General features: G+C 36.5%; 3 protein-coding genes across 14 annotated transcripts in view; 2 read left to right on the top strand and 1 right to left on the bottom strand.

The window, feature by feature from the left end:
• LOC135206987 (rho GTPase-activating protein 8-like) overlaps positions 1-2,059 on the bottom strand; it is a 265,248-nt gene extending 263,189 nt beyond the window's left edge. The window contains 1 exon segment of the mRNA XM_064238590.1: positions 1,893-2,059. Within this exon segment, the coding sequence (XP_064094660.1) occupies positions 1,893-1,929 (37 nt within the window). The 5' untranslated portion in view covers positions 1,930-2,059.
• A 6,045-nt stretch (positions 2,060-8,104) lies between these two features.
• LOC135206555 (transmembrane protease serine 9-like) lies at positions 8,105-21,960 on the top strand. Its single transcript, XM_064237904.1, has 12 exons — positions 8,105-8,234; positions 11,577-11,754; positions 12,762-12,923; positions 13,431-13,563; positions 13,982-14,109; positions 15,302-15,469; positions 15,629-15,877; positions 16,423-16,517; positions 17,655-17,761; positions 18,316-18,545; positions 19,152-19,378; positions 21,698-21,960. Exons 5-12 carry the CDS (start codon positions 14,031-14,033, stop codon positions 21,884-21,886), a joined length of 1,344 nt encoding a protein of 447 aa, XP_064093974.1. The 5' UTR covers positions 8,105-8,234; positions 11,577-11,754; positions 12,762-12,923; positions 13,431-13,563; positions 13,982-14,030; the 3' UTR covers positions 21,887-21,960.
• A 2,724-nt stretch (positions 21,961-24,684) lies between these two features.
• LOC135206988 (plasma membrane calcium-transporting ATPase 3-like) overlaps positions 24,685-27,642 on the top strand; it is a 127,583-nt gene continuing 124,625 nt past the window's right edge. For 10 of the 12 annotated variants that reach the window (XM_064238591.1, XM_064238593.1, XM_064238595.1 and 7 more), the window contains exon 1: positions 24,685-24,840. The gene's annotated coding sequence lies outside the window, so the exon portion shown is untranslated. The remainder of the gene's footprint in view (positions 24,841-27,642) is intronic. The other 2 variants (XM_064238598.1, XM_064238602.1) reach the window with 1 other exon arrangement.

A 27,642-nucleotide genomic window follows, 5' to 3' on the forward strand; every position in this document is an offset into this window, starting at 1 on the left:
TAATGTTTGCATGCTAAGAATGGCAAAATCATCGTTGCCACATTAGTGGAGGCTTCACACATACGCCGTTCCATTATTATAAACTGTTTCCATGAATTCTAGTTGTCATGGTAATGCAATAATGATAAAATTGCTTTAATATTTATGTATATATACTTCCAATACATAGCCTAATTTCACCAATTTCAATGTTTTGTGTGTAGTCTTATACCCAGTTTGGAGGGTCAACACATATCGAATGCGAAGAACAGAGAGAGAGAGAGAGAGAGAGAGAGAGAGAGAGAGAGAGAGAGAGAGAAAGGAAGGCGGAGGAACGAAGAAGAAAAGGGATGGCGGTGGAGGGGGGGGAGGGTAGGTGGAGCTTTATATGCGTGTTCGTATCCATTTCTGCATAATGGAGTTTTTGTCTCTTGGTACAAGGACAAGTGTCGTTATTCTTTACGATTAGTGATTCACGATACCCTTATAAATTACGGCACTGGGTGTAATGCACTATAACAAAATCTCGTTCTGTTACGAGTGTTCGTTACAGAAATAGGTATTGCCCAAAAACGTGCTTGCACTGTCTCTGAAACCCATAGTAGACATGCTGGCTTAGTTGTCAATCAAGTTTTTATAAAACCAAGTAGTTTTTTACAAGCTAGCTATTGAATAAATTTGTATTTTTCTCAGTCAAAACATATGCCCCTCAATGCTAACTTTCCTCTTTTAACGACTTTCTGGTCATTGCAAATTCGGCCCCATAATTTCTTATGGTGCGAAAACAGACAGAGGCCCAGGGACCGAAAACGATTGCGTCACACTACGGCAGTAATCCAGCAGTAAAACATCTTCATATATCCAAAAAGTAAATAATAAAAGATATATATGCGCATTACGATTATAACAATTACATGAATAGCTGATAACAATCTGCATGAATAACTGGTAAACTGTTCTGCAAGACAGTTGAGTATAGCAATTATTTACAATAGGTACGAAAGTCAAGATGTCGTGACGTCATAATACAAACTTAAAAGAACGTTCTAATTCAGAAAAATAATTACTTAAATTTGAGTCAGAGTCGAGTTACTTTTTCAATAACGAATATTTTCAAATTAATCATCATAAATATGTAAAATATTGATGTTTTACTACTTATTTAAAAATTAGCTAAGAGCACGCTTCTCGTCATCTACCAAAACAGCTGTTTACTCCTGGCTTGTTTGTTGGTGAGAAATCGTGTTTCGATTGTTGTGATGAAAGTGCTCCAGCGTCTGTGGGTACAAGTGGTGTGCGGATTTATCACAGGAAATGGAAAGTTTGTTGACACAAGCGACTCCGTAAACATCGAGATGGCGTCAATCTTCGAAACATTTTTAGTTGTAAGTAAAAATTTCTAAAGCGTTTTGGTGAGATTTCCACTGCCGTGGACGCCATTTTCAGTACCCTCTGTTTAAATCTTAAAATTTGGCCTTAATTTCTAACTTTGGAGAAAATACTTACTTCGAAAGGAGAGTAGAGGTCTTTAGCTCCGTTTCTCACCAACAACAAGTCGCGACTGATGCCCATCTCGGGTGTCAGGACGCGTTATAATGTACTTTTTCGGAGGGTGGCAAGCGTTGATAGTAGGTGGCCTGGTTGGCCTGCCGTGGTGATCTACCCTATAGCTGTCAAGCTACCCTTGGCATAACCTATGAGGTAGCCACTAGAAATTTGAGCTTAAACGAATGATACACGACACCAATCGCAAATAATAATATGCCCAATAAAATAGTTTCTGTGCCTATATAATTACTATCTTTTGCCATTAGCTAAAAACAGGCTAGCTATGGTGACTGTATGCTACCTAGGTAGGTATACGACTTGCAGCTACAGACGACTACTAAACTACACATCAGCAGCGTTCTTACCTGTAACAGGCCTCGCTGGATCTTTAAAAGTCCCCATCTTGTCATTCGAACATTATCGAGAGTCCAAAGCCGTCAAATTTGAGTCACTACGAAACACTTAAAGAAGATTCAATCAGCTGATTTTGGCTTTTGTTGACAACACAACAACATCGCGAAACGTCCGACTGTTATCGGCAGCAAATATCTGAACTGTTTACTACAAACGTATATTTGGTTTTTATTCAATTTGTCGTCTAAAAGTACAAATAAATGCATAAAAGTGTTTAATATATTTATACATATAACTAATACAAAATTTCAAAACATTTTTACTCATGCTATTGATATGCTATGTCATTATCGTCTCCCTTTCAGATTTATGACTAGAATGAACACCACCAACGTCGCCTCCTAAGCATTCGGGAATTTCATATCCTTAATCAGGACACTGTTCGAATCGCATGAACGATTATACTTATCTTTGTAATTAACGAAAATTCATCGGTAAACGTAAATCAAAACATTTACAAGTACAAGAAATAAAGTTTACTAAGTTATAATAAAAAAAAATTTCGATTATATAGAATACTGTTTATCTCTGCTTGTATTCTCAACTGCCAAACTGGTAAACATTCGGAGAACGTTCATTGTTCTAACAACTGGCAAAGGCGGACTTTAATAAATGTTCGTCATTCAAAATGAACGTCACCTTATAAACTTCATTCGGAATCCTGATTTGTTTAGGAATGAAAATAAAAACTTTTATATTTTACATAAATTAAGATGGTCAATGGATGTGTGATGTGAAAAAAATAAAGCAGCAGCACTGCAGATAAAATAAATCTTATAATTCGGTCATCATCATAATAATAACAATAATGATATTAAAAGTAATGGCTACTTCAGCAGCGTTACACTTGTAGAGATTCTCTACAAGTGTAACGCTGCTGAAGTAGCCATTACTTTTAATAAAGTATGCTTGAGAGAGGGTCTGCTTCCTAAGTACAATAATAATAATAATAATAATGATAATAATAATAATAATAATAAAACACCAAGAGATGAAGGACACGATCAGGAAAGAATATATGCAGAGACTCAAGGCGATACTAAGTCAAACTCAAAAACGCCGGAAATATGATAAAAGTCCATAAACACATGGCAGTGCCAGTAATCAGATACAGCGCAGGAAATAGTGGAATGGACGAAGGCAGAAGAACTCCGCAGCATAGATCAGAAAAACCAGGAAACATATGACAATACACAAAGCACTACACCCAAGAGCAAATACGGACAGTCTATAAATAACACGAAAGGAAGGAGGGAGAGGACTACTAAGTATAGAGGACTGCGTCAACATCGAGAACAGAGCACTGGGGCAATATCTGAAAACCAGTGAAGACGAGTGGCTATAGTGTGCATGGGAAGAAGGACTAATAAAAGTAGGCGAAGACCCAGAAATATATAGAGACAGGAGAATGACAAACAGAACAGAGGACTGGCACAACAAACCAATGCACGGACAATACATGAGACAGACTAAAGAACTAGCCAGCGATGACACATGGCAATGGCTACAGAGGGGAGAGCTAAAGAAGGAAACTGAAGGAATGATAACAGCGGCACAAGGTCAGGCCCTAAGAACCAGATATATTCAAAGAACGATAGACGGAAATAACATCTCTCCCATATGTAGGAAGTGCAATACAAAAAATGAAACCATAAACCACATAGCAAGTGAATGCCCGGCACTTGCACAGAACCAGTACAAAAAGAGGCATGATTCAGTGGCAATAGCCCTCCACTGGAGCCTGTGCAAGAAACATCAGTTACCTTGCTGTAATCAGTGGTACGAGCACCAACCTGAGGGAGTGATAGAAAACGATCAGGGAAAGATCCTGTGGGACTATGGTATCAGAACGGATAGGGTGATACGTGCAAATAGACCAGACGTGACGTTGATTGACAAAGTCAAAAAGAAAGTATCACTCATTGATGTCGCAATACCATGGGACACCAGAGTTGAAGAGAAAGAGAGGGAAAAATGGATAAGTATCAAGATCTGAAAATAGAAATAAGAAGGATATGGGATATGCCAGTGGAAATCGTACCCATAATCATAGGAGCACTAGGCACGATCCCAAGATCCCTGAAAAGGAATCTAGAAAAAACTAGAGGCTGAAGTAGCTCCAGGACTCATGCGAAGAGTGTGATCCTAGAAACGTCACACATAGTAAGAAAAGTGGTGAACTCCTAAGGAGGCAGGATGCAACCCGGAACCCCACACTATAAATACCACCCAGTCGAATTGGAGGACTGTGATAGAGCAAAAAAAAAAAAAAAATAATAATAATAATAATAATAATAATAATAATAATAATAATAATAATAATAATAATAATATATTATAAGATGCAATGTAGTGGTACCTACGAACACATAGACTGACTAGATCTCATATTTTCTAATCGTCTAATGATACCCTTCCATAAGGGAGACTTATAAAACGATATATAATCTATCCATTATTCCCCAGGTCTTCATAATCCCCATAAACCTTTGTGATTCGAGACTTTTCTAGTCTCATCCGCAGTTCATTTGCTAAACTTTGAAATATGCATTCCTCCTGTGAAATAATTAATTGTCTTATGTTTAACTTAATCCTATCCCAGACAGACTTCCTCCTTGGCAGCGTCTGCAATCCAGGGACACAAGCAGTTGGGCGAACAGAGGATGTTATAGGATTAATTCCTTGAAGGATATTGGCAGAGAGAGAGAGAGAGAGAGGGATGTCTGCCTTTTATTATTAATGGGAAAGTATAACATTAATTGTAAGCTGAGATGGCATGGAAGGGGGAGACCCTTCTCACAATATATATAATATTATATTATATATATATATATATAGATATATATATATATATATATATATATATAGATATGTATGTATGTATGTCTATATAAAAGATATACTATATATATATTATATAGATATATATATATATGTATGTATGATATATATAAAAGAATATATATTATAATATATATATATATATGAGATATATGTGTGTGTGTGTGTGTGTGTATGTGTGGTGCGTGTGTGTGTGTGTGTGTGTGTGTATCACATCAAAAGCAAGGTATTGAGGACAGAAGCAGAGAAGAGAGGCTTAGCCAGAAGAAAACTGGATGTTTTCATATTTCGAAACTGTGAAGGCATGCAGTGAGAGAGAGAGAGAGAGAGAGAGACGAGAGAGAGAGAGAGAGTGACTGCACATCTCATAACCGGAATTCGAGAACCGAAAGCAGAGGGAGTCTTTTACTACCTACTCGGAAGGAGTTGCGTTGAGTTCTCTCGACCTCGGCTTCGACTTTGGCTCCAGAGTTGTATCTAGACCCTGGTACAGAGAGCCATTAAAAATGTTTCCGACTTTCTCCTTGCTTTGCTTTGCTTCGCAGGCTAAATCCTGCCCTGACGAGGTGCCCATGGCTTGTGACTGAATGTCGGAGGTCAAAGGCACGAGGTAAAATTTTAAGCCTCTGTTTACAAACCAAATTTATTATTGTACTACACTGACACAGGTCATACGATAGACACACGTCATTTTATTTAACTTTGCTGCATACCATGTATAAGATATAGTATATATATATATATACTATATATATATATATATATAATATATATATATATATATATATATATTTACAGATATATATATATATACTATATATAGCATATAATATATATATATATATATATATATATATATATATATATATATATATATATATATATATATATATATATATATATATATATATATATATATGTGTGTGTGTGTGTGTGTTCGTGTATGGGTTTTTGAGTGTGTGTATACTTAAACTTACACGAACACAATGTATATATAAAGATGTACCACAAAAAAAACATGGGCATAAGTCAAAATGCAAGCCTCTGCTTATATATTTATTATTGTACAACACTGATACAGGTCATACGATAAACACACGTCATTTTATTTAACTTTGCCGCATACGTTCATAAGTCTGCAAAATTTTAAGGCATTATACAATATAGTCCAATGTAGCACGAAGGAACAGGTATACTTGAGAATATCCTTAAATCTACGATAGAAAGGTAAGTGAAACAGGTACTTGGGAGAAGTACTTTCGTGGTATATTTCATATTCTCAAGTGCACGCCTTTGTACCGTGTATTTAAGGATAAAATATATTATTTATATGTGTGTGTGCGTGTGTGTATGTGTGTACAATTAAAACTTACACGAACACTTAATGTATATATAAAGATGTACCACACAAAAAAAATTACTGGGTATAAGTCGTGACCGGTCCGATCTATCCCCAAAGGTCATCACAGCCAAAAATGTGGGTTACATGGTCCGCATGGTCACGCAGAGTGTACGAAAAGGTGGAATCTTTCTGTGCTCCTCGAATGATATTAAAAACACTTATTAAATTACCACTTAGGTTTTAATTTTAATTTTATTTATTCGTGTCTCAGCATAGTACAAGTTTGATCGTCGAGCTAGTCTGATGATCTTACTTACCTTGGCAATCTTCCGTAAATTGAAGGCAATGCTGCATCTTTGGTATTTTCATTCACTAGGTATATATATATATATATATATATATATATATATGTGTGTATATATATACATTTATTTATATACATGTGTGTATGTGTGTGTGTGTTATTTATGTTATATATATATGTATATATATATAATTATATATATATAAAATATATATCTATATATGTAAAATATATTAAAACAAATGATCTATTATAAATATTATATAATAATATATATATAATAATTATTTGTGTATATATATATATATACACACATATATATATATATATATATATATATATATATATATATATATATATAATGTCCTTATGCTGAACCGGAAGATTGCCCAGGTGAGATAGACCATCAGACTGTCTTAGTGATCAAGTATGTAAGCTGAGACAGGAACAGATACTACTTTAAGAATAAAACTTCAAAGTACTGATCATTTAATGAATATATTGACATAACGTTCGAGGGACTAAGAAAGATGCTATGTGTTCACAAGTATTGCGTGACCTCTTTATACTTTAGACTTCTCCTGTGATAGAATTAACCACAGAGAAACCAGACCGTTAATTAAGCCATAACGGAGATTTTAGGAAAGAATTGGTTGGAAGTGTTTGGGATCCTTACCAGTACCTGATTGGCTGTTGATAAGCAAAAGACTGGGCTGGAAACTCCTCAGTCTTCGAGAGTTCACATAGGCAGGATGTATGTTCCCATCTCTCCTGAGGTATACGTCTTTCAGGAGAGGTGGTTGAACATCCATCCTGCCTATGTGAACTCTCGAGAGAGACTGAGGAGAGTTTCCAGCCCTGTGATTGGCTTATCAACAGCCAATCCGGAGCGTCGAAAGAGTTGGAAGCGGTTCCACACACGTCAAAGACAAAACCACAATATTCCTCACCCTTTCTTTTTCTTCCTTGCATTCTTTGCATGAAAACAAATTATCTCAGAATAATTCCTTTCAAGCACAGAATATTTTCCTTCGGCGTTATTCATATCTGCCTGATTCCTCGCGTAGTACTATTATACTCTGCTATACTATGTTCGGACCTTGTGGGCCAGAGAAGAATTTTTAACAATATATTTTAGCTTGCCTAATCCACAACGGAGGCAGACAGACAGACAGACAGACATACTGACAGATAATTCAATGCATACATACCGAATGTCATCTCAGATCCGACATTCAAGGAAACAGATGACAGAGAGTCAGAGCTAACATATGCTGTATTGTTTATTCCCGAAAGAAATTATTTGCAGGAAACACAAACTAACTTCACCTTATGAGTTTCAACGTAACTTCAGAATAACTGAGTTTCATCTCAGATCCAACATTCAAGGATACAGATGATAGAGAGTGAGAGCTACAATGCATCGTTTATCCCGAAAGAAATTATTTGCAGGAAAACAAACAGACTAACGTCACCTTACGACCTTCAGCGGAACTTCAAAATACCTTCGGCCGGGTCAGAGGATGCTATACGATAGAAAACAGGCAAGCAACCTTATACCTACGATGCCCGGGTTTGGGGCGACTGAGAAAGCAGCCAGATGACCTCAATAGCATGAGACGCCTCTGCCAAGCCCTACTGGCATAGCTTTGGAAAGATCACGGACCTGGATGCTGGGAAGGGCGCGCTGTTCCATTCTGAGGTAGGACGTACCAGGAGATAGACGTTCTCTGTCCTGAACTTAAAAGACCCGGAACGTTTTTTTTTTATTTTGGTGATGTTGCTGTCGGCCTTGTGTTTGTGTCTGTGAGTATATTGTCGTTGTCCTAGGTAGTTCGCTATATTTGTTTTGAATAGTTCTATAATGATTTTTCGTCGGTAGTGGCGTATTACGAACGCGTTATAATCAGTGTTGTTTATTCATTTTTAAATGAATCCATTTATTCATCCATAACACAAATAGCGATAGTTATTCATATCACTTTTTTGAATAAAACTTCTATCACGAGCATAAATAAATATAGTGCTTGAAGAGTTATTTGAGTAGCGAATGATCACATACACATACTACATATATATATATATATATATATATATATATATATATATATATATATATATATATATATATATATATATATATATGTGTGTGTGTGTGTATGTATTGTATGTAGTATATTGTGTGCGTGTATGCGCTTATGTGTCTCATTTACCACGAGACTCGCGCCCACCCCCCCCCCCGCCCCTCCCCCCACCCCCGCACCTACTTGATTAGGATAAAAAGACCGTTATGTCCAGATTAAAGTTTTCACAGAAAGCTTATGTTTATATATATATATTGTATTATATATATACATATATGTATGTGTATATATATATATATATATATATAGATATATATATATATATATATATATATACATAATATATATAACTGAATCACGAAAGTTTGGAACGTGATAAATCCATATATAAAGGTATAAGCCACGAAGGAAATATAAACAACGGAGTTTCTGCAAGATCTTTCGACTTAACGTCCTTTACTCAGCAGAGTAAAGGACGTTAAGTCGAAAGATCTTGTAGAAACTCCGTTGTTTAGTTTTCCTTCGTGGCTTATACCTTTTATATATATATATATATATATATATATATATATATAGATATATATATATATATATATATATATATATATAGATATATATACCTGTAAAGTAAAATGTTTATGTTACGACAGAATTCCATGTTCTAAAAGGAGCCCATAAAAACGCAAAAATATAGAAAGTAAATATTACTATATTTCAGAGACTGCTTTCTCTCTCTTCAGAAGAGAGAGACAACATCCTCTGAAAATAGTACTTACTCTTTATATTTTGGCGTTTTTAATGGCTTCTTTTAATTTAATGAAATTAAAATAATTCTGCTACTTCTAAAGAAAAAAAAAAAGTTCCAGCTCTTTTAAAAAAGTGAAAATAAGGTTACTATGAATCTTTTTAATCAAACGAAAATAATTCTCTTACTTCTTTTGGCGGGGTTGGATGGAGGGTGAGGGCCACATCTAAAAAGAATGAGGTTGCCCCTCGCCTTATGCCAGCCCGTGCTGGCATAAGGCCAGCTTGATCAATAACAACAACCTCTTCTCTCATTCCCACGAATGGTCGAGCCATTTATTTATTTATTTATTCATTTTTGTCGTCCTCAGTGACCTACAATTACCTTTCTGGAAATAACTGGCCTCCAGCTTCCTTGTCCATTGGGTTCTTGCTCGTCTTGAATACTTAACTAACTACACAGAGAACCGCCACCCTCCAACCTCCCTCCCCCCCTCCCCCCAACCCCCAACATTAACCTACGCCGAATGGGAACGCTGTCTTTTCAAAGGGTGGTTGGTGGTCAGGTAGCTTTTTTTTTTCCTTCCCTTTTCTCAAATCTTTCTTTGCAGGGTGGTCAGCAACTCTCTCTCTTTTCGCAATTGTGGGTTTAAAGATGGTGACATCTCTCTCTCTCTCTCTCTCTCTCTCTCTCTCTCTCTCTCTTTTTCACATACACACACACATATATATGTATATATATGCAACGGTGATAGCCGCAATGCCCTTTTAACTTCTTGAAATCTTTACTCTTCATTTTTTTTATTATTATTATTTCATTTTATTTTTTTTTGGATACACATATCCAAAACCGAAAGCAAAGAATTCAAGAAGTTAAGAGGGCATTGTGGCTATTACAGTTGCATATGTATCTGAAATGAAAACAAAATTGTCTTACTAAAACCTACGGTAAAAATGCTAACAAAACATAAAAAAAGAGCATTAAATACAAACTAAGAAATGAATCACAAAAATTACGAACAAACAAACAGACGCAAACAGAAAAATAAAGTAAAATGTAAACAAATTACCATACCCAAAGTAAAATGGCTAACGATCTGTGTACCTACTTTTGAGGGAGAAATCTACTTTTGAGGGAGAAGCCTACTTCTGAGGGCGAAGCCTACTTCTGAGGAGAAACCTACTTATGAGGGAGAAACCTACTTTTGAGGGAGACGCCTACTTTTGAGGGAGAAGCCTACTTTTGAGGGAGAAACCTACTTTTGAGGGAGAAGCCTACTTTTGAGGGAGAAACCTACTTTTGAGGGAGAAGCCTACTTTTGAGGGAGAAGCCTACTTCTGAGGAGAAACCTACTTTTGAGGGAGAAGCCTACTTTTGAGGGAGAAGCCTACTTTTGAGGGAGAAACCTACTTCTGAGGGAGAAACCTACTTCTGAGGGAGAAACCTAATTTTGAGGGAGAAGCCTACTTTTGAGGGCGAAGCCTATTTCTGAGGAGAAACCTATTATTGAGGGAGAAACCTACTTTTGAGGGAGAAACCTACTTTTGAGGGAGAAGCCTACTTTTGAGGGAGAAATCTACTTTTTAGGGAGAAGCCTACTTTTGAGGGAGAAACCTACTACTGAGGGAGAAACCTACTTCTGAGGGAGAAGCCTACTTTTGAGGGAGAATCCTACTTTTGTGGGAGAAACCTACTTTTGAGGGAGAATCCTACTTTTGTGGGAGAAACCTACTTTCGAAGGAGAAGCCTACTTTTAAAGGAGAAACCTACTTTTGAGGGAGAAACTTACTATTGAGGGAGAAGCCTACTTTTGAGGGAGAAACTTACTATTGAGGGAGAAGCCTACTTTTGAGGGAGAAACTTACTATTGAGGTTTCCTCTTTCTAAACCACCCTTTTCTGCTATGAGGGAACAGAGTATATAGCACAGGACCATCCTTTCACTGACCTGTTTTTTTTAAAGTATACTGTCTTTTGGGTCAAATAGCCAGGACCCTCTAATTTCAGAGTCGCTGATTAAGGGGATGAAACCGGAATTGAACAACAACTCATCCGGTATTCAGTTAGCTTGTATTTAGTGTTCTTTTTGATGTTTTGTAAGCATTTTTACAGAAGGTTTACTAGCAAGACAATTAATCTTATTGTCATTTCAGTCATTCTCATTATTGTCCATTCTTCAGCCAAAGGTTTTATATACCTCGAAATCTCGTATCATAAAGAATGTTCTTCCTGGTCTTGGCAGTGTCATCTATCGTTAAGATATAGAGATATGAATATATGTAAATATATTAATAATTAATATTCCTTTTTTTCTCTTCAGCGCTATCGGTACCTCCGTGGATGCTGCTGGAACCTTGGCTGGAATTTCAGACGGCTCTGGAACCTTGGCTGGAATTTCAGACGACTCGAGCGATAATGGCATTCTTGAAGATAACTTGAACTTGGCTGCAGAGGAGGGGCGTCTCCTCTCTCTACGAATAGTACTAGAGAGCCAAAACGTGCGTATACACAACAGTAGCGTCTGAAGAAATACAAAATGCAATGGTTTCACATCACAGTGTGCTCTAAAAGGCATGAATGACAATACTCAATGAACTACCCATCTCGATTCTGGACTTAGACTTCTTTAGTGTGAAGCACCGCGGATATACGATGGAAAGATTCATAGCTATCGTCAGTGTTTGTTAACGCAATGTTTGGTGCAGATGTTTTTTATTAATCCGTTTGCTAATTGTTTTTTTTTTACTCGATTGTATCCGCCTGCCTACACTAATGTGAAGGCCTGAAGTCAATGTAAATAAGAGAAACTAGATAAAGATATATTATATATATATATATATATAGATATATATATATATCTTCACAGTTAAGTGATCATTATGGTTATTGTAGATATATGTACATCTCGTAAAATGTGACCATATATATATATATATATTATATATATATATATATATATATATATATATATATATATATATATAGAATCAATTAGTAAACTCTTACCACACAGACACATTCTGGATACATATATATATATATATATATATATATATATATATATATATATATATAGGTCACATTTTACGAGATGTACATATATTTACAATAGCCATATGATCTCTTAACTGTGAAGATATAGAGAAGTTAAGGGATAACTGTGGCTAATACACACACACACACACACACACACACACACACACACACACATATATATATATATATATATATATATATATATATATATATATATATATATATATATATATATATGTGTGTGTGTGGTGTGTGTGTGTGTCGTGTGTGTGTAGACCAAACTGTCACAAAACATTACATACAATCACAATGTGAATGAGATTGATATTTCCCCACCAGTAACTTTTACAAGCACCAACATCCCTTCACAATAAATGAAACTAAAGACCCTATAGACTTGACCGAGAGGTTAAAAAAAAAAAAAAAAAAAAAAAAAAAAAAAAAAACAGCTCCTCTCTCCCGCCAACAGTGTTCACGAACCCCGGCGGCATCTTTGGGGAACCGTTCTGTGGGCCCAAGGACACCTCCGACCTGACGGGCGTTTGCAAGAACGAGCTGACCTGCCTCAAGGAGAATGGATTCCCGAATATCCTCAGCCGGTGTTCGGTTGTGCAGGGTCCCTGCTGTGAATGTGAGTTCGTTGTGTCCTTTGTATAGATTGTCCAGTGGTAGAACTTGTCCTCATTAGGGTATTTGCCATTTTCAAGACATGTAACGATAGTTTCCATCGAAGACTATACTCTGTGTTTTTCCATCTGTCCTGTGGTGTTTGCGCATGGTAACACTGCGTCCCGGGCTTAAATAATATCCTATTTCGAATATTAACGGTGTAATTCGCAGACAGTGAATTATTAATACACTTTCCACTTGCAAATGTACACCCAGATATCCTTTTATTTACCTAAAACTTACACATAGAGTAACTATTTAAAGCCCGGGACGCAGTGTTACCGTGCGAAAACACCACAGGCGGATGGACAGATGGAAAAAAAACAGAGTATAGTCCATGGCCTTTTAGGATTGTTCCCTATGTTGATTTCATTTAACGTCGAGTAATCACAACATAAAATAATAATAATAATAGTAATAACATCCTACCTTGACTCTTCCTCCATCTCCGGGCTCTTGACGGCGACAGTCCGCCGTACCTGCGGAGGCTCGTCGGGGCAGAGACTGAGTTTCTGGCAGAGTACTGGCTACCCCAACCCTCTGACGGAGCCAGGAATCTGCACCTTCAAGCTGGCACCTGCACCTGGCGTCTGCTATATCAAGTAAGGATTGAGACCTATATATATAATATATATATATATATATATATATATATATATATATATATATATATAGATATATATATATATTATATATATATATATATATATATATATATATATATATATATATCTTCTTTTGGACGTTTCTTTCGTTCTTTTCATGATTGGCCATCCCGCTAAACATGCCCATTTATGAAAAAAGTAAAGGATATGTCTTGAGCAATGTCTGATATCTCCATACTTACGGACGCGCACACATGTAGTACTAGGTTTGAGTGTTATGTATATATATATATAGTATATATATATATATATATATATATATATATATATATATACATATATACATTTTTCAAGTCATTACAAACAGACATGCATTTTTTCACGTCATTACAAACCGACATACATTTTCTTTCAGGGTCGAGTTCCTGGATGTGGTGTTGGACTCCCAGATCCAAAATCGATGTATGGCCAATGCTCTTTATATATTGAACATGGCGGATGGCAATGGATCTCCCTTCTGCGGTGCTCTAACCGGTTACGAAAGTGAGTAGGAATTTCCATTTTTAACAACGAGGTTATTGGGTCGCCGGGCATTCAGGTTACGTATCTAGTTCAAGGGTAAAACAACACAAGAAAAGGAGAAGGAGAAGGATAAGTGGCATTTGGCTTCATCCTGGAAAGAGGAGTTAGTCTCGTGATGAATAAGAGGCTTTCTTCATCCATTCTATCCATTCTATGGCCCATGTCTCATCCAATTTCAAGGGAGACTAACACAAGAAAGGAGAAGGAGAAGGATAAGTAGTATTCGGGTTCATCCTGGAAAGAAGAGTTAATCTCGTGATGAATCAAAAGGCTTCCAGGCTTATGATACTGAAGCCTTTTCTAATTCATTATGTCGTAATTATTTGCATAAACATATCTATGGCCCAAATATCATCCTACTTAAATAGATAATTAAAGATACATAGATCAGAGCAGCTGACTCTTTTTTTCCAGATGACTGATACCATAGATATATCAAACCTGGAATTATGTTGACTCCAGTCTCTTTGGGAGAATCCAGTGCGGTACCTCAATAATGGATGACGATATTCATTTGCCAAATTCTGTTTATTCCCCAGTTTAGTCATCAAATAACATGAAAAGTACTTATGTATAGTCGCTATAATGAGTATTATATGTTTTTTGTGTGAATACACGATTGCATGTGCATCTATGTTTTTGTCAATTGGTAAATAAAACAATCATCTAGCAAGCAAAGTTCAGTCGCCTGAAGTAATTATTGGTTTATTCAAGGTACAGTCAGGAGCACATAGTTCGAGGTATTTTAAGCCTTTGTTGACGCCCCTCCCCCCAACGCCAAAATGTGTGATCAAGTGATAATAGTATGGAATATGGATAAAAAATCATGCAAATAATTCGCAGTGACCTACAAAGCGGTTAGAATTCGAGATCGTTACCAGTGACACATTGAGCTATGGGTTACTTTTATACATGTAAGGTGTTGGATCCTTTTTGTTTAAAAAAAAAATAGATATGTTCTAGATTATTTAACGTCCCTTGCTACATTCAAAAGGTTTATATCGTCTTGAAGAATTATGAATATTCATGGTGTAATGGTTTTGACAGGCACTGTTTTGAATTCGTCCAGCCTCTATGGTGGATTCGCGAAGATTTCATTGACCTAACCTTGACATTCTGCTCGTAATATTCATTTTCTCTCTCTCTCTCTAAGCATATGTAAAAGTGAAGTCATCGCAGACTGGGCTGGCGAACCTCCTGTCACTCCCAGAACACGTGATATTCTTGATAAACACGAAGACCGTCGCCACCACCGTCAACCCTACCAAGTTCCAGTTACGAATGACGCAGATTCCATGTAACGATGTGAACGTCTTCGCAGGTCAGTCAATTTCCAGGCCCCCGTTCCAGTCACTTGTCTTTCAGAATGCTTGCTCAGTTGACTCTTCATCCTTTTTGCAGTTAAGTCAGCCAGTTTATGAAGAGAGGAATCTATCTATAAGTCCGGGAAAATAACGGGTTTTTCCGAACTGCCTACTAGGTCGGAGCATAGAAAACGCGGAGGATGCGTCTCCAGTCGGAAGCGCCAGGGAGGGTCGTCGGAAGTACTACCACCGGGTAAAGGCTCCATCGGCTTCCAAAGGTCCATCTTCTTCCAGGAAACCTACTAGACATGAGGTGACGAGCGCGGAACTGCTCACGTGTCTCGGAAATACTACCTCAAGGATTTACTTGCCACCCTTCCCAATCACTCTGTCGTTCTTGGGGAACAACATCTTCGCAGACCTCAGTAAGTTCGGACGAGTAGACGAGTTATCGTTGCCATTTGCCTTTAGCGCTTAGCATTAACAAATTGTTATTATCGTCATCTATAACTGCAGTGTGGGGTGTTATCATCTGTATTCATTATTATTAGTCTCTTCCCCATTCTATCTGGTTCTGACGAACCTCAGCCCCCATGAACTCAAACCCCACCACACTGAGACTCTGTAAACCGGAAGCTATGGCGCACAGCCCAGCTCGAAAAGAGTGAATTCCCTACTTGTTAGAAGCCTTTTATTTTACCTTCTCCTCTCCTGCTTCCGTTCTTCCACCTTGCTGTCCAACACTCCAACTCCTGCTTTCGCTGCCTCAAGCGCTGAATGGCTGAGAAGTGTCCCTGTGTTTGATTTTGTTTGTGGCCGAATTCAATTTGAATTTATTTGGTTCGTGAAAATTCGGCCACAAACAAAACCAAATATGTCCTGCGTTGAAATTCAGTTGGCGGTTGTGATGCAGCGCTACTGGGAACCTGTTCAGCAGAGTCTTAGAAATAACTTGATCTCTGTTTCACAGTTCAGAAGATCGCCAGGAAAGACGGCCTGGTCTTACCCACCAGGATCGCTGGGGGTACCACCATCACAGACGTCAGGTCGCAGTATCCTTGGCTGGTGAGTTATTATGACCATTATCATGATGGCTTGCGTTGTGAGTCCTTTCGTCTGTTTGTCTAATGTTAAGATTACGGGGAAAAATGCATGGATTTTTAGTCATTAAAAAAAAGAAGTTTACTACGCTCTAAAAAAGTATATTTTTAAGATTATGAGGAAAAAATGCATGTATTTTTAGTAATTAAAAAGAGAAGAAGTTTACTACGTTCTAAAAAAGTATATTTTTAAGATTAAAGGAAAAAATGCATGTATTTTTAGTATCTAAAAAAAAAGAAGTTTACTACGTACTAAAAAAACGATATTTTTAAGATTAGGGGGGTTATGCATGTATTTTTAGTAATTTAAAAAAAGGAGTTTACTACGTTTTAAACAAAACAACGATATTTTTAAGATTACTGAGAAAAAAATGCATGGGTTTTTAGTATTAAAATAACAAGAAGTTTACCATGTCCTAAAAATAAAAAACAATGCCTTAAATTCTGGTGTGACCTGGGTCCTGCTCACTTCTAGGAATTTTTTGCAGTTCCTTTATTGCTACTGTCGCTGATTTTTCGTAAAGAAAAACAGAAGCTTCCCATTTCTTTTCAAAGCAAACGTGAATGATAGTGAACCTTCTGTTTGTTTCAAGAATGATCAAATTCGTACATTTTTCTCAACGTCCAGTCATTGATTCAAGTCCGAAAGGTTCAAATAGTCTAAGTAAAATTTCGAGGCTCAAACCAAATTCTCCTGCCCGAAATAGTGATCAAAAGTCGGGCAAATCTACTTTTAAATGAAAAGAATATGGTTGACTTAATGTAATTTCTATATCATTATATATTCATTAGTATTAATGCTTATCACATAACGTAATGAAGATAAAGACACCCTGTTGTTGTAAGTATAGAAAAATGATGACTTAGTGGTTTTATTTGTCCGTTCTCTCCTGCACAATATTTTTTTTTTTTATGGTTAATTAACTATTCTTTATGTCATTATCCCTCTTGTCTGTTTTTCGTATCAGGCAGAGATGTTTTAAGTATAGAAAAATTATAACTTGGTGGTTTCATGTGTTCGTTCTTTTCTAGTAATATATTTGTCATTGTTATTTAACTGTTTTTTTGTGTCATTATTCCTCTTTTCTGTTTTTCGTATCAGGGCTACATGTTAATTAGGAACGACAACGATGAACCTTTCTTCTGTGGTGCCGTCTTGATAAGCCCCAAGTATGCCCTCACCGCTGCCCATTGCGTTATGCAAAGAGGGTGAGAGAGAGAGAGAGATTCAAATGTTGTTGTATACCTTGCTCGATCTTTGTCTACCTCTCTGAGGCCTTGACAGAAACCAGTCTCTACATATAAAGTTATACTCACACACACACTATCAAATCTGACACCTTGACAGAAACCAGTCTCTACATATAAAGTTTTACACACACACACACACATAATCAAATCTAAGACCTTGATAGAAACCAGTCGCTTTATATAAAGTTATACAGACAAACACACACATAATCAAATCTGAGTCCTTGACAAAATCCAGTCTCTACATATACACACACACACACACACACACACACACACACAATCAAATCTGAGGCCTTGACAGAATCCAGTCTCTACATAATAAAGTTACACACTCACACATAATCAAATTTGAGACCTTGACAGAAACCAGTCTCTACATATAAAGTTATGAACGTTCAGAAGAGTACATGATTAATAAATATAGGACACAACATAGTCTGGGGGTTGTATCATATCATTTACAGGTAGTATTAATAGATATCGTTTTTCTCTCACTCTTGCTTCCATAGGTTCAGCCGAAACAGATACCAAATCAAAGCAAGATTCGGCCGCACCGATATCTCCAACGACCAGAACGTTGTTAACTTGAGTGACCTTTGGGTGGACCAGCAGTCGGTCACAGTGGAAAGGACCGTGGTCCATGCCATGTTCGACTCCGTGACTCTGGAAGATGACATCGCGGTCCTGGAACTGGCCACCCCTGTTAATTTGACTCCAGTGAGGCTCCCCTCTGCTGATGGTGAGTAGTTCTTCATTCCAGAATACTGGAAAGTGCAAGAATTTGCGTGCGTTGAATCGAGAGAGACGTATAGTGTCTTCACAAGTGTTACTTTGCAATGAGAAACTTACGTTTGCTGAGTCTGCATCAGTCAAACGCTGCAACTTGACCAGCTTTCTGCAGTGAATGGTTACTTGTTGAAGAACAGGAATGTATTGCACGTCCCTAGCACCTACCCTATAAATAAAAAAAAAGAAGCATGTGGTATGTGGTGTGTATGTATATATATATATATATATATATATATATATATATATATATATATATATATATATATATATATATATATACATATGTGTGTGTACTGAAACTAGACATTTTTATGCCTTATTTCAGAGAGATCACGACTGTAACAATTGTCATCGAGATAAGATTTACTTGTATTTTAATTGAGTCGAAAGATCTTGCAGCTACTCCAGTGTTTCACTTTCCTTCGTGGCTTATACCTTTATTTATGCATTTATCACGTTCCAAACTTTCGTGATTCAGTTATACATTATATATATATATATATATATATATATATATATATATATATATATATATATATCTTCTTGTTCTTTCCAGCCGCCTACGTCGGGAGGGCTGGTAAGGTCCTCGGATGGGGCTACACAGGCGTGAACTCTGGGATGCCACGGAATCCTCAGGTTCTCGACGTCACAGTCCTAACAAATGACGCTTGTGACGCAGCCTGGAAAGGACTGTATTCGGCTTACACCTACACCCCGCCCAGGTACATTCAGGACAACATGGTCTGCTCCAGCGCAAACACTCCCAATGCTGGAACGTGCGGGGTAAGATCTGATCTTTCCTGGATAGTGAACCCGAAGGTTTTAAAACTCGGTATGCATCCAACTTTTGTAGCGTGCTTAGTACCACCTTTGCAGCGTGTTTAGTACCACCTTTCCAGTGTGTTTAGTACCACCTTTGCAGCGTGTTTAGTACCACCTTTCCAGCGTGCTTAGTACCACCTTTCCAGCATGTTTAGTACCACCTTTCCAGCCTGTTTAGTACCACCTTTCCAGCGTGTTTAGTACCACCTTTCCAGCATGTTTAGTACCACCTTTCCAGCCTGTTTAATACCACCTTTCCAGCGTGCTTAGTACCACCTGTCCAGCGTGTTTAGTACCACCTTTCCAGCGTGCTTAGTACCACCTTTCCAGCGTGTTTAGTACCACCTTTCCAGCGTGTTTAGTACCACCTTTCCAGCATGTTTAGTACCACCTTTCCAGCGTGTTTAGTACCCCTAGACCGTGTCCAGTACTACAAAACCCGTCGGGGATGAAGGCAAAAACATAAGATACGTAGGATCTATATAGTTAGTCTCTTGTGCCTCTGTAAATCTGCCATTCTGTGACTTTAAAAAATTGCAAAATGGCTGACTTTGCTGGAGTTGTCTGAGCAGGGGATTCATTCTTGATTCATCCGCTGATAGAAAACAGTGATAGAAAATGGTACTACAATATATCTCAAGTATGAAAAGCGCATTAAAGCACAATGGTTTATAGCTTTAAAGCAGAGTGTTTTAATGGGCCTTTTTTACATGAGACGTATCCTGTTTTAACTGAAGAATTTATTTACATGCTATATATGTATATCCATGTATATATATATATATATATATATATATATATATATATATATATATATATATATATATATATATATATATATATATAATGTGTGTGCTTGCAATATCCTTGCATGCACGAATTTCATTTTATGCAAGCATTTATCCTTTTTTATTTTATGACTATAGGATTCCATACTCTGAGAAGTTACTTTTTTTATTTACATTCAAATATAAAGTTAGCTCTATTTCAGTATTAACCATTAACTGAGACAATGTAGATCTCATATTATTGAAATATCAGTCCCTTGTTGTTTTTTTTTTTTAATCTATGAGGTATTTACTACAATTGCGTGCAGTCCACCTGCTAATTTTTCAGTGGGATGAAAATAGAATTCAATACGATTTGATGAAGCATTTCTAATCCAGTAGAAGTTAATCGTTTCTATTCAATACCGATACATCCCTGACCACCCTATTATTAGATATATTCGTCATTTTAATTCCTGACCTTTCAAGGGAATCAATCCATTTCCATGACGTCACTAAAACATCTTTCTATTGACAAGTACATTTATCTTTTTTTTATCAATTCGAATTTTCAATCGTTCGGTAAAGAATCATTTCTGACGTTAATTCTCGTTTTTATAGATGGATACTTCGTCATCTCAAACTCTTTTTCTCTAATGGGAATAAATTCTTGTCCATTCCATTCGTTTTTGGCTGAACTTCATTTAAAATATTCATTCTCATCCATCGACTGATTTTTTGCAATTTAGATATTATCTATTGAGTGATTTTTTGTAATTTAGATATTTATTTTCATCCACAAAAGGATTTTATGCAATATAAATATTCATTCTCATCCACTGAGTCAGTTTTTACAATTTAAATATTCATTCTCATTTACTGACTGGTTCTTTGCAATTTAGATATCCATTCTCATCCAGTGAGAGAGTTTGTACAATTCATTCTCATCCAATGGGTGATTTTGTACAATGTATATATTCCATCTCATCCATTGACTGATACTTTGCAATTTAAATATTCATTCTCGTCCACTGAGTGATTTTGTACAATTCATTCTCATCCATTGGGTGATTTTGTGTGCAATATAAATATTCATTCTCATCCACTGACTGATTCTTTGCAATTTGAATATTCATTCTCGTTCACTGACTGATTTTGTACGATTCACTCTCATCCATTGGGTGATTTTGTGTAATGTGAATATTCAGTCACATCCACTGACTGATTCTTTGCAATTTAAATAGTCATTCTCATCCATAGCAATTTAAATATCCATTCCAATCCACAGAGTGATTTTTTGCAATTTAAATATCCATTTTCATCCATTGCAATTTAAATATTCATACTCATCCATTGACTGATTCTTTGCCATTTAAATATCCATTCTCATCCATTGCAATTTAAATATTCATTCTCATCCATTGACTGATTCTTTGCCATTTAAATATCCATTCTCACCCACTGAGTGAGTTTGGACAAGTTTCCAATGTGAATTTTTCTCCGTATCCCACAGGGGGACAGCGGAGGGCCCCTGGTGGTTGAGGAGGCCGGTGGCACCCACACGTTGGTGGGCATCCTCTCAGGGGCGTTCTTCGACTGCGTGACCAAAGGGAACGGCCCTGAGGTGCCGATAGGGGGTACCCCTAATGTCGCAACGAGGGTGTCGGAGGTGCTAGACTTCATCAACGTCGCTACTTCTTAATTCAGTTTCTTTGTAAAAATAAAATAAAAAATAAGTTTTTTTTTTTTTTGCATCGTAAGATGATGATTTCAGGTGGCAAGAAATATATATATATATATATATATATATATATATATATATATAATATATATATATATAAATATATATATATATATATATCTATATATATATATATTGTATATATATATATATATATAGTATATATATATATATATATATATATATATATATATATATATATATAATATATATATATATATCATATATATATATATATACATATATATATATAATATATATATCATATATATATATATATATATATATATATATATATATATATATATATATATATAATATATATTCATATTCGAATGCCACAAGAAAAGTAATATGCAGAAATTGGCTAATATCATGAAGTCACGTTCATCTACTGTCATTTTTTAAGCAATATATATATTATACACATATATATATAATTTGTATATATATATATATATATATATATATTTATATTATATTTTATATATATATATATATATATATATTTATATTTAATATATTTATATACATATATATATTTATATAATATATATATATATATAAATATGTATATATATATATATATATATATATATATATATATAGATTTATAAGAGGTGAAGTAGACAAAGTATTATGGCAATACTAAACAAAGGCCAGTTCAGGGAACTCATCAGGTGAAGGATATCAGAGAAAGTCAATGCATTTAGAATAATTAATTATATCATCAACCATTACGTCGGTCTATTATGTTATGATAATCTTTCTTCGATATAATCGATTTCACTAGCTTTGTCCTTCGAATTCTTCCATATTTACTGTTTATTGATTGGAAAATTATACTTGATGTTATTCTGAAATCATTTTGACGTCTTATCCAAGAGAGAGAGAGAGAAGAGAGAGGAGAGAGAGAGAGAGAGAGAGTTATATTTTCAATTTTTTTTTATTTATCGTGTTCGCTAATAATTTGTTATGCATTATGTATGTTGTTATTTTCGTCGTGTGGAAAGTTGTCTATACTCGGTTTTTTTTCCATCTGTCCACCCGCCTGTGGTGTTTGCGTATGGTAACACTGCGTCCCTGGCTTTAGATACTTGCATTCAGCTTACATTAAAAAATAATAACATCCTATTTCGAATATTAACGGTGTAATTCGAATATAGTAAATTATTAAAACACTTTTCTTTTGCAAATGTACACTCAGATATCCTTTTATTTACCTAAAACTTTGACATAGCGTAACTGTTTAAAACCCGGGACGCAGCGTTACCATGCGCGACCACCACAGGCGGATGGACAGATGGAAAAAAACAGAGTATAGTGTGTTTATGTTAAGTTGATTAACTTTTTTTTTTTTTTTATAAAACGTTAGGTAATCTATTTATTCTAGTTAGTTTGTTATAATTGTTATATTTATAATGATATTTATTACCCTTGTTATTCTAGTTAGTTTGTTATATTTATAGTGATATTTATTGTCCACGTAATTTTGTATAATGATGCATTGTTAACAATAAACAATAAGATAAAAAGCTGGGTATTTTTTCTGATACATCATTTCAATTTGCTGAGAATATTATACAAAAACTTACATAGATAACTACGATAATACGGTCTCACAAGCAGACGCCTGCACACACACACACATCCTCTGAGATGAAGCCCGCTGGTCTACTGCAAACCTTTCGACCAACAACCAGGTACGTAAGTAACCACTTGCCCGAGTTATCATTCACACAGCTAACACATACACTTGTGTGGCCTGGTTGGTAGCGGTCTCGTCTCTCACTGTAAAGACATGGGTTCGATCCTGAAGTGAGTCAGGAATTCTGTTCTTTCATTTACATTTTAAGATTTGTACTGATAAAAAACGTGAAAATGGGTGGATACGCTAGGCCTATGTGGTGTTTCGGTTACATACACATATGCATATATATGTATACTTACATAAATACACACATATAATATATATATCTTGCTTGCTTATTTCTTTTATTTGATATTTGATTGCGTGTTTGCTCGCGGGAGACCACGAATGCACACCAGAAATTTAGCGGGCAACAAGAAATCCATTCGCCCTCTCTTGGATTATGCAGATGCGTCAATAAAGGTCTGTCTCTACTGCTGCCTTAAATAGACGCCAGTTCTCAACAGAAAATTAAAATTTCATGGAAGACCCAAGTCTCGGTATCATCAATTATCCTTATTCGAGTCACCTGAATGTAGTACATGAAGGCTTAGTGCCAGAACATTCTGGTATCGTGCGTGATCGAAGTATCTAGAGAAGTGTGTTGCAACGCTTCGAATAAATCATATTATTCGGTTTGTGCGAGTGTGGGAATATCAAACTAATTTGATCAACCGTTGCTGTTTGCACATTTTTCTCATAATAATCTAACGCACGCAGTTTCAGAGCATTCGTGTCTGATTTCCAAAAGCGCTGACTGGTCACCAAGGTATTTTACATGATTTTACGAAAGCGAGTCAATTTTTTACCACGAGGCCAAGTGATCTAAATTCGTCCCACTTAGTGACACAAGCCTCTGGGAAGTGATGTAACGGATGTATAGGCCTAAGTTTCTATTTTATTTTTCCTGATGCGTGCCCATCGACCACTGAGAGATGATGAGTGTGAATCGAAATGGTAAATGTCTCTACAAGAAAATGATTTAGAACCTTTTTATGCGTTAGCAAGCTGCTATGAATGCGGTACACGGTACGAAATTTGGGCCTGCGCGAGTCCCCTCGGAGCGGCGAGAAGTCGCGCAGCGGTGGCGGACGGAGGTTCGAGCATATAAGATTCCTATTCCTGTGTTCCGGGAGTCGTGATAAGGTGCACCTCCGCATAAGTTTCTGTCCATAGAGAGAGAGAGAGGGAGAGGGACATTATATCATCTACTACAAGAATTCCGGTGAGAATCTACATAGAAAAACGTTTATTCGTTCCTAAGTACTAGTATGCAAGTGTATATTTAGTACTATTTTCTCTGTTGTTTAAAATAATGTCAACGGTTTTTATGAATGAGACAAGAGACGAGATTATGAAGTGAGAACGTAATAGTTTGGACTGCAGCGGGACAGTTTTTGGAAGGAGTTTGTCGTTCTTGTGTTTTTTCTTTGGAAGGATTTGCATTTCGTTCTGCGTTGCTCTCTGCTTTTTCTTTGGAGACAGATCGGGAAGCAAGGTGTTGTGACATTTACTTTGTTTGTAACTGCTGTGTTGCACGATTATAGAATGAAGTGTGTCTATATTCTAAGTGAATTTCATTCACACAAATACACACCAACACACACACACACACATTAATCATCACACAATCACGTGTCGAACAGAAATAAATTTTTGACTTCCATCGAGCTTGAACCAACGCCCCCTTCAGTTGAAAGACCTGGGTTCGATCCCGATGTGAGTCAGATATTTAGATATGTATACATATACATAAATACCATCATACGCCTTTCTCCTTTAGCTGGCTGGCGCCAGAAGGGTATATAGGCCTAGTAGAGCCTTTCGGTTTTCAGCAAGTCTTCAGGGACGACTTGGTAGCTGCTTGATACCCATTGTCAAATGGGTCGACTGGTGGAAAGCGTCTTTTGTGAAGAGATTCTCGCCCCCTTTGACCTATTTTAACCTTTCCTTGGTAGATCTATGGTACTTATCCGCGGCGGCCTAGACTATATGGCAGTTGCGGTTTTTCTATGCAGTTTTACCTACTGAACAACAATTTTAAGTAATATTTATTCGGACGACTGCAATTAACCCTTAGGGGCCAGTAGTAAACACGGCGAAATACATTGGACGCCCCAATCCCTAGTGGATGTCGTATCCGCGGTTACGTTCCTTGCAGTCCGTGCGGAATGCTTCTGTAGAAATGCCCTTTCCTTGATGACTAACGCCGTGCTTATCTGCTAGTCCTCACTCAGGAATTGAATTTGGGTCTGCTTGCTTGGTAGACGAGCATGTTTCACAGTATTCCAAATGGATTTTTTTTAACAGGTAACAGATTGACTGGCGCCACCCTTCCCCCGCCTCCACACCTCTTATAGTAGTAATTCTAAGGATCAAATAACGTCTGATAGATTTTGATTGGTCCATACAAGGTGACTTATTTTCTAGCAAAGACCTGTATACAACGTACTATTTTTTCCTGGTTATCTTGTGGTTTAGGCATTTGTAACCGTGATTGTCAGTGCAAATCCTCATTGTGTGTGTGTGTGTGTGAGTGTGTGTCTGTCTGTTTTCCCCTCCCAGTATTCAACAGCTAGAAACCACCTTTGCCACGGTGGAGAGATGTTTAAAGTATAAAATATGAATTATATCACATTTCTTACGCACAAGGTAGAGACATTGTTGAACAGTAGATGTTGTGTAACCTACTAGGGGGAATCAGAAAATATCTGGGCATTTTATTTTTGCATAAAAATCTAAACATTTATCAACTGGTTAAATATAGTATAATGTCTACGTAACCGTATAAGCTCCCATAAGCGTTCCAGAATAGCGCATGCGCTAAAACTGCACATAACTTAAATATGGCTGGTATTCGAGAACCTTAGTACTACGTACTTTATTGGGAGACACCGAATTTATTATACACTTTCTCAATTTTCTATGGGGATAACGCCTCAAATGGTTATCATTCGACCATAGCTAACATAGAATTCGGTACTGGATAGGAATTATATTCATACGATTACCCTGCACGGTGCTTCAGTAAAATACACGCATATACACAAATGTATTAGATTCATTTGGAATCTGATTCATTTCTTGAATTTTTTCGCAAAATTGCGTGTTCAATTTGAACACACAAATGAAAGTTACAATATTATTCAGTATGCACTCGTATGTAATAGATTATGTAATAAATTCTGTATGTAATGTATTGCTTAGCGATAGAGCATTAGGTAGGCCTACGTTTTTTAAATCGACCTTTTGCTGTGAACGGGTACGAAGCAATGTTTCTTTTTTCCTGTGTTGTTTGATAGATTTTGAAATGAAATTCAAGTGGTGGAAGGTTTGGACAGGAATAACGACAGAAACTTAGCAATCTTATAATATTCAAACCAAACAAATCTTCAGTAAAACAGAAGTAATCAGGACAGTACCCACAAGCACGGCGAAATAACATTATAAACAGAGAGGACTAATGAGACTGAATCTTTTAAATCTAATAAAATATAAAAAAAAGACCAATCAAAGGAAGAGCAAGCTGAATACGATCTGGAAATAAAAAAGATGGACACTGCAAGCAAAATTAAGACTATACATAACTCTAGTACTACAGTGATTCTCAACGTTCTTGGCCCACGCACCACCCTTTCACCATATGTCAGAATGTCATTCTCCCAACTCTTTCTAAAATTGTCTGCCTCAAGAAGTACATTCCAAATAATATGCATATAATACTAGAAATCCGATGCATACTGCGTTTTGTGTGGTTCTAGTGCCAGTTTGAGCCTGCAAATCTATGGTCACACTTCCCTCCCTGAAACTGGAATTCTCCCCCAGGGGAGGAATTCCCCCCGCCCCTCCGCCCTGATTGAGAACCACAGTATCTAGTACGATATCCTCGTGAATTGCCGTACATATCGTGAATCATGGTTTGAAAACATAGAGGGGAATGCTAAGAATCAGTCGGAGGGGAAAATTACGAATGATACCATAAAGGAAATGGTTGAAGTTGACAAGCAGGAAGACCCAGCTACCTGGA

Source organism: Macrobrachium nipponense, chromosome 31, assembly GCF_015104395.2.
Source record: "Macrobrachium nipponense isolate FS-2020 chromosome 31, ASM1510439v2, whole genome shotgun sequence".
Lineage (NCBI taxonomy): Eukaryota > Metazoa > Arthropoda > Malacostraca > Decapoda > Palaemonidae > Macrobrachium > Macrobrachium nipponense.

What these genes read in the sequence shown, in the direction of transcription:
- LOC135206555 (XM_064237904.1), top strand. Translation starts at nt 14,031, where the DNA reads ATGGCCAATGCTCTTTATATATTGAACATGGCGGATGGCAATGGATCT. An exon ending in CGATGTGAACGTCTTCGCAG is followed by an intron (nt 15,470 to 15,628) that starts GTCAGTCAATTT and finishes ACTGCCTACTAG; the next exon opens with GTCGGAGCATAGAAAACGCG. An exon ending in GGTCGCAGTATCCTTGGCTG is followed by an intron (nt 16,518 to 17,654) that starts GTGAGTTATTAT and finishes TTTTCGTATCAG; the next exon opens with GGCTACATGTTAATTAGGAA.